This window comes from Hakea prostrata, chromosome 2, assembly GCF_041222555.1.
Source record: "Hakea prostrata isolate BN-2017 chromosome 2, UWA_Hpros_2, whole genome shotgun sequence".
Taxonomy (NCBI): Eukaryota; Viridiplantae; Streptophyta; class Magnoliopsida; order Proteales; family Proteaceae; genus Hakea; species Hakea prostrata.
In genome coordinates, this window is record NC_142601.1 from 29,132,905 (window position 1) to 29,140,829 (window position 7,925).

The 7,925-nt window shown below is 38.4% G+C and overlaps 1 protein-coding gene across 1 annotated transcript; it reads left to right on the forward strand.

Moving 5' to 3' along the window:
- The first annotated feature begins 3,807 nt into the window (after window positions 1–3,807).
- Window positions 3,808–7,265, forward strand: LOC149024191 (rop guanine nucleotide exchange factor 7-like). The gene is made up of 8 exons (XM_089144506.1): window positions 3,808–3,823; window positions 3,908–4,730; window positions 4,816–4,932; window positions 5,037–5,191; window positions 5,419–5,493; window positions 5,588–5,878; window positions 5,973–6,329; window positions 6,427–7,265. The coding sequence occupies exons 2-8, from the start codon at window positions 4,403–4,405 to the stop codon at window positions 6,919–6,921; spliced, it is 1,818 nt and encodes a 605-aa protein (XP_089000632.1). The 5' UTR covers window positions 3,808–3,823; window positions 3,908–4,402; the 3' UTR covers window positions 6,922–7,265.
- Window positions 7,266–7,925: the final 660 nt, after the last annotated feature.

Consider the following 7,925-nt stretch of genomic DNA (forward strand, 5'->3'; position numbering starts at 1 on the left):
ACAAGTTCGTGGAAGAACAAGGGCGTGGAATCCAAATTAACTTCCGCTACGGTAATTCTATTTCGAGAAAGTGAATCTAGGTAAATGATCTTTCCCCTTCTATTATTGAATAGAGGTATATAGAGTTTTACCTACAGCCTTAAGGGTAGTTAGCATTGTAGAATCACCAGAAGCCATATCCCTTAAGATTGTTAGGTTTAGAAAATTAACCAGAATTGACAAGAGCTTAGAGAAGACAATCCAAATCTTAAAACGGAAGTAGATTAGAGACACAACCAAAACAAGTAATCTAAGACTCAATTGGAACAACTTATCTTATTTTTTGTGGCGTAAAAGTCAATGACCTTAAGGAATATTTTAGCCCCTCGATCCTTGTATCAGTGCTACCAGGTCAACCAAATAACCTCTAGGATTCAATAGCAATAGCCCCTCAGATCCAAGCGCAAGATCAAAGGAACTCTAGGAAGAACAGGGACACTCTCTTGATCAAACTGGAGAAAAGAAAAATAAGAGAAGATAGAACCGTTATAAAGTCAAAAAAAGTGGAGAGTATCAGTGATTTTTCTTAGCAATCAACCCCTCTATTTATAGGGTAGTGCCCACAACGGTCATAATCTTTACATGGCAACATAAATTGATTGTTTAATCTTTAGCGGCATGAATCTTGATTGAATAATCATAATTGGCAAGATTCTTGGATGGCAATAAACTTTTAATTGTAATCATAAGTCAAAGGGTAATCTTTTATATAATGGTAATGATCTCTAAAGGAAACCAATTTTCATGGAAATAACGGCGGAGTAATTTTTTGTGGTAATAAACATAAAGTAAGGTACCTTAATTGCAAAAATCTCACATTAATAAAATGGATAATAGAGTTGGTGAGATTATGTTAGTTAAGAAAGGAAATGATAATTAAAGGTTGATTGAGAAGTAATTTTGCACTTAAAGTTGGTGAGATAAAAGTCAATGATATCTTTCCTAATAAGCTTGGCAACATATCTTCCATCACTAATGGAAACCATTTTGAATTTTGAAATAAAAAATATAAATCAAACCTAAAATTTAGGAAATATCCCTCAACCAGAAAATTTAGAATATAATCTTTTTTTATATATCATTTTTTTTATACAAGACTTATTTTTTTATATATAGGGGATGAGAATATAACAAATACCATCACCAAGAGTTGAACCCACAATCTCTTCGCTAAGGCGTGTCCTACCAATCGAACAATCCTGCATTGGCATGTTATCATTGTTTTACCCTCTATCACATGTTTAGGGTGCTCACCTTTAGTTCATATAGTTGAAGGGTGTACAAACACAGTTCTCAACCCTCACAGTTGCGGGTTCCGGATCTTAACTCACTTGGGATCAAAGAGGTCATTTTCCCCTCTACGATGGATTTTTCGTTTGATCTCGCACAAGAGACATCCGCAAGGTAACTAACACAATGTGGGACTTTAAGCTAGACACTTTTTCAGACCCGGGACCACCAGAGCAAACGTCAGTTCAAAAATCTAAACCTAACTGAGTTGAATGACTCCCACGCTTTTGGGATTCCTAATTTCAAATTTCAACCGTAAAGGAGAGCAGGTAGGTAAAAGAGTAAACTAACGTTTTGAAAATGGAAGCCGCAGCTTTACGAACGGCTACAAAACGGGTCTCTCTTTTTCTTTTTCTTTTTTTTTTGCTTTTAAGTTTTATCTGAAAAAACAAAACCAGGTAGCCGTTATGAAAATGTGGCCCTGAGGGGAGTTAGGCGGGGTTCTGTTAGAACTACCAGCATCATGACGAAAAATAGAAGCAACGAGAAGATATGGAGAATTAAAAGCTTACAAGCAAAGCTAAAAAATACTAGATGTTTGAGGTATTAGTGAATGTTCACCAAATTCTTTTTAGGACCTACCAGCAAATTATAGCGGTTTTCACAAAGTTGTGGACTAGTGGGTTTGGTGGTGATTTACTAACTTTTTGTTAATGGGAAATGAGGTTTTCCTGTATAATTTCAAATTTTGGACGGATCTGTTGGAAAAACTATCCATGACTTCTTTATCAAGAGGTGTCTGTCGTTGCCAAGTGAACAAACTTTTAGTAGTGGAATGTCATTTCAGAGTTCTTTTGAGCCAATAACGCATATTGGACCGAATTTGGTGATCCAATTAAATTTTCTGATCCATCAAAAGACCCGCTTATAGAATATGATTGAGTGAGTCCATTGAATCTTCTTCATGTTTGTTGATGCAAATGAGACATTCAAATGAAATTTAATATGTGAAACTACCATTGACGCTTGGTAGATTCCATCTAGATATCTCTCACATGCATTCACATACATGAAGGTGTTCTACTGTGAGCACAATAGGCCCTATCAGCATATTTTCACAAGTGATATTGATGTAGTCCACAGTCAAAGCTTGCCAATCCAATCAAAGACCATGAGCCATCAACCATGTGGTCACTTTGGTGATATTAGGCTTCCTTCCTTTCATCCCCCAAGATGGTCTCAAAATTTAACCTCTCCTCACAATTCCTATAGGTTGTAATGGATTTTTTTTCGATTATTGATCAAAGGGACAATTATAGCCTAAAACCCCACACTTCATACGCTTTATATGTAGAAAGACCAAAGAATGTTCCCATAAGAGATGGGGCACTTGTGTTATGAACTTATTAGTCAACCTCTTTTTCATCTCCTAGCCTATGGGCCCTATCTTTATAATTGGTTTGATGACGACAAAAAAAAAAAAAAATGAAAATTACTATAACACCACCACTCCTAATGAGATTTCATCTCCCTCTTTTTTCTTTTTCCCCCTAAATCCCCTATTCCAAGGCATAAACAAGGTGCAAATTCTTGATGAAGTTCGCCATTTCGCCCTCTTGCGAGACGGCGAATTTTGCTGATAATTTGCCCAAAGTTCTCGACATTGCAGATTGTGGTTCCAACGAGGGTTTCCGTCTCCTTCTCTATCAATCGGGGTCTTCTGCCGCTGCTGTTGCTTCTCTTTCAATCTTTTTCCATAATTTTATTGTTGTTGTCCTTGATATTCATCATAGAGATGATGATGTAGAGGGATACTTGGTCTTCGTCTCATTCTGCAATTATAATAAGCCATTCTCTTTATTTCCATCCTTTTATTTCTTTCTCCTCTTCATTTGGGTTTATGTTGTCTTTTGTTGTGAAGAAGCCTTAAATGTTCGAACCACACAAGTTTGAAAGCGATTTTGATTGACATTTCATATGTTCGGCGATTTCCTAGTGTATTTTGAAGTTATCGTTGATTTCTCGCGATATATCGTCAATAAATTATAAACCTCATGTCGCACCTCCTTTCCATATTGGTACTTACCGACACAACAATATATCATCTCGTGTCGGCAATATATTGCGGACATGGCGGGCATAATGCTGCGCATAGACAATTACCAAAATGTGAACAAAAAAAAAGACAATTACCAAAATGTCTCTGTATTATGTTTATGACAGTTAGAATTATGTCTACGGAAAGATAAACTCATAAACATATAACGGCAACTTCTGGCGGGCCCACGCATAGGGTATCAGATCAGAGGGTTCAGGGGTATTTACAAATTCCAGAGTTTCCTTACCAAAGAACCCTACTTCGATCATTTCGGCAACTTCTTTGTTCTTTGGCTGTTTTTGTGTACTGAACCACCTAACTTCATTTGAGCCCCAACAGTTTTCTAATGCTACAGCCGGGACCCATAGGGGTCATTCCAAGTTCAAGCCAAACAGAAACAGTTAAAAAACACTTTCAAGTTTCAAGTTTCAAATGTAAAGGCCTAAAGGGTAACAGGTAATAAATTTCTGGCTCTCATTCCCTGATTCCCGTTATATTCACGATTCCCCTGCTGTCTTAACTAATAATTTTTGAAACTAGGACTTCTGGAATATCTTTTGGCTTTCTGTGTTTTCAAGACAACAGTCCTTTTAAAGCAAAGAGAGAGAATATTGCAGCTTGAAATCAAGAAGCGACGGTGAAGGCTCTTCATCTCCTAAACTGTCACAGAGATCATGTGTTAGAGCAAGCTCTAGTCATCATGACTACCTTCACTTCCCTCCCAACAATATAAATATCCAACAAAAACAAAATCCCAATATGCTATCCCCCTTTTACCCTTCAAAATGGTTAAGTCTTGATGGATAGAACTCTCTTCTTGCAAGAAACGACGATAAGAAAGAGCGAAGGAAGAACAGGAACCAGTGAAGTTCAGAAGCTCTTTGAACGCCAGTCTATTTTCTGCATTAGGCTTTTGGATTTCGAAATCTCTGCTTTATGGGTTCGTTTTAAGGTTTTATTTGTTCAGGTCTGGCTGTTAAAGACAGTGAGTTCTTTGGTTCTGCTGCTGGGTTTGTTGAGTTAGGAGATAAGACAATGGAGGAGGGTTGGGTTACCAAGGGTCAAGAAACGGAAGCCAAGAAAGATGCGTTCAATGCGAATGTGGTTGAAAGTGAGTTATTCGCAGATTCGATTGGAGATGAATGCAGAGAGAGCAATTCCAGCTCCGATACATCTGCATCTGATGCGACAACTAATGAAGAAAGGTGTAACAGCAGCTCAGTAGAATCATCTTCAGCATCACCATTAGGTTGGCCTATCCGGGCGGAAGTACAAAATTGTTCATTTTCTGATGCTACCAAATCTAAAGAGAAGACCCATTTAGAGAACAAACAATTTGAGAAACAAGTCTCAGACGTTTCTGGTAAGTTAATCCTCCTATTCATGTGTTTTCATGGTTTCTTTCTGCACTGGTCTCTAGTTTAACTCTGGTCTCTGGGTTTAAATAGAGGTTGAGTTGATGAAGGAGAGGTTTTCAAAATTGTTGCTTGGGGAAGACATGTCTGGATGTGGGAAAGGGGTTTGCACAGCATTGGCGATTTCGAATGCCATCACTAATCTCTGTGGTAATCTTTCTACTCTAAGCCTAACTCTATTTTGATCGGAGAAACTAGTCTCTTATTGTATTCCAATTCATTGTAAATTTTATTGATCTCTACCCAATCTGTAGCAACGCTCTTCGGGCAAATTTGGAGATTAGAGCCCCTGCCTCCTGAGAAGAAATCAATGTGGCGAAGAGAGATGGAGTGGCTTCTTTGTGTTAGTGATCACATTGTTGAATTTGCTCCCTCTTGCCAAACATTCCCTGATGGAAGCAAGCTTGAGGTAGTTCTAGTTCTTGCATTCCAACCCACATGAAATTTCTAAAACTTTTTGGTTGTTTTACCTATTTCCACAACATTGGAGGACCATTGATTTTATCTTTTCCAATGCAAACTACTGTAAGTAAATTGGGCAATTACATGATTTTATAGCTACAAACAAAATCTGCAAAATGTTTGAGTGGTTCATTGAACTGATTTCCATTATTTGTTCCATGATGCATTAATCAGGTTATGACTTGCAGACCGCGATCAGATCTCTTTATTAATCTCCCCGCACTGCGTAAACTAGACAACATGCTTCTTGTGAGATTCACAAATGCTTGTTCCCAGTTCATTAACTACATTTCTTCTCATTTGGTGTTAGTTATCCAAGTTAACTGGTCTTTACCTTGCACAGGAGATATTGGATAGCTTCATCAATACTGAATTTTGGTATGTTGACCAAGGGATCTGCAACACAGATGCTGATGGATCGGCTTCTTTCCGTAGACCGCTTCAGCGTCAAGAGGAAAAGTGGTGGCTACCTGTTCCTCGTGTCCCGCCTGGTGGTCTCCAGGAAAATTCTAGGAAGCAATTACTACACAGGCGTGAGAGCACAAATCAAATCCTTAAAGCTGCCATGGCTATCAACAGCATTGCATTGGCTGAAATGGAAATCCCTGAATCCTACTTGGATGCTTTACCAAAGGTAGAGTTGAATGTGTGTTATATGATGAAATTTGTTTCCCTGGTTAATTACAAAGAACAAAGACCACTGACAAGTTCTGCATATTTGGTTTCAGAATGGAAGAGCTAGCCTGGGAGACATGATCTACCGTTACATAGTATCTGATCAGTTCTCTCCCGAATTCCTTCTGGATTGCATTGACCTATCTTCTGAACACCAGGCTCTTGAGATTGCCAACCGCGTCGAAACCTCCATGTATGTCTGGCGCAGAAGAACAAACTCAAGGTCTACGAGTAATAGTGCCCGTTCTGGTTCAAAGTCATCATGGGAGATGGTCAAGGAGATGATGGGTGATGCAGATAAGAGAGAGTTGCTTGCAGATCGAGCTGAAAGCCTCTTGCTTTGCGTGAAGCAGCGATTCCCAGGTCTGCCACAGACAACATTAGACATGAGCAAGATACAGCACAACAAGGTTTGTTCTTCTAATTGAGATCTTGTGTTGTACACACTGTCTAGTCTCAATTTAATAGACAAATTTCAGTTTTGAAATGAATGTCTTGAATTGTCAGGATGTTGGGAAATCTATCCTAGAGAGCTACTCCAGAATCTTGGAGAGCCTAGCATTCAACATTGTTGCCCGAATTGATGATCTTCTCTATGTTGATGACTTGACCAAGCACTCGGATGATTACACCTCCATTCACAGAGTCAGTGTGATTGCTCACAAGAGGGTTTCCATTCCGTACTCGGTGCCTGTCTCGAGCACTCCATATGCAACGGCTATCACCAACCCGAGCTTCTCACCTGCTCCTCTTATTAGCCCTGCAAGAGGACAGAGGCGACCTCCCTTCCCCAATGGTAACAAACCTTATCATCGTGGGTTTGGCGTAAAGAAAGTCTTGACAGATTATCTTGGAATGGATTTGAGAGGTAAAAGCTCTAGTAATTCACTTACGGGATCAGATACTAACTCAAGTTCAGCTCAACAAACACCAAAAAGATGGTCAAGCATGGAAAATTTGGATTTTCATAGAGGGATTTTAAGCCCTCCACCAAAAGACTAATTTGAGCTTGAACATATAGATGAACAGAGAAACCAAGAGGAAGAAAGTTAACAATCCGATATTGTTTTATTCATGTTGTAATGAGTTTGATTGTTTAATGGTAAAGAGTTTGGGTGACTGGAAGGATTCTTTCTTGCACATTGCAGGGTCTATTTAGATTTTGATTAGAGCAAAATTCTTTTTTCTAGTCCCTCTGTACTTTTTTTCTTTTCTTTTGGTAAATCTTGTCCCTCTGTACAGTCCTAATTATATGTGAAGCTTCCAAGCTCTGTTGGCGATGTTTATCCAAGTGAGAACTTTTAAGTGTTTGTTTGATTTTGATTTCCTCCCACATCACCCAGTTGGAAATTACTCAAGAAAAGATCACCCGCTTTGAAATAATCAAATTCTATTCAAGCAAAGACAAACATTCTTAAGAAAGATGTCGTAGTTCAGTTCTCCTTGAGCCGGTGGGGTTGGCTTGGTTTGGTTTTTTTCTTTTTAAGCAAAGAAGATGTGCTATTATGATAGTTGCTAGTTAAAGCAAGGGCAAAAAAATTGAAACAGAAACATTTGCTATTATTGAATCGTCCTTAAATGAGGAAAATTTGAAAAAGTGCCCAAAAATTACTAGAAACATTTTTTAGGTAATAAGGAAAATTATTTTTTGAAATTAAAAACTCTAGGTAGCTTAGATCCTATTCTATGTAATAACAAAGCTTAGGAAAGAAAAAGAGGGAAGGTGTTTTGGGGGGAGTGGGGGTAGTTATAAGAAACAATCTTGCGTTTTCACTGTTGCTTTGGCAATGGCATCAACAATTATATTTGCTTCACGGCAGACTGGATTTCGAAGAACTCAATTGCCAGTTGTTGTACGTCTTGGATGATAAGGCTGACTTTCCATAGTGGTTGCGAAGATGGTTTACTGATCATATGGATAATACACTGGTTATCACTCTCCAACTAAACCTTTGATAATTGCATATCTCTTGCCTAGTAAGAGCTTTGCAAATGGCTAGTGCTTC

Excerpts from the sequence above, each read along its gene's own strand:
- LOC149024191 (XM_089144506.1), top strand. The coding sequence starts at position 4,403 with ATGGAGGAGGGTTGGGTTACCAAGGGTCAAGAAACGGAAGCCAAGAAA. Across the intron at positions 4,933-5,036 it reads TGCCATCACTAATCTCTGTG|CAACGCTCTTCGGGCAAATT; the intron begins GTAATCTTTCTA and ends CCCAATCTGTAG. Across the intron at positions 5,879-5,972 it reads ACTTGGATGCTTTACCAAAG|AATGGAAGAGCTAGCCTGGG; the intron begins GTAGAGTTGAAT and ends ATTTGGTTTCAG.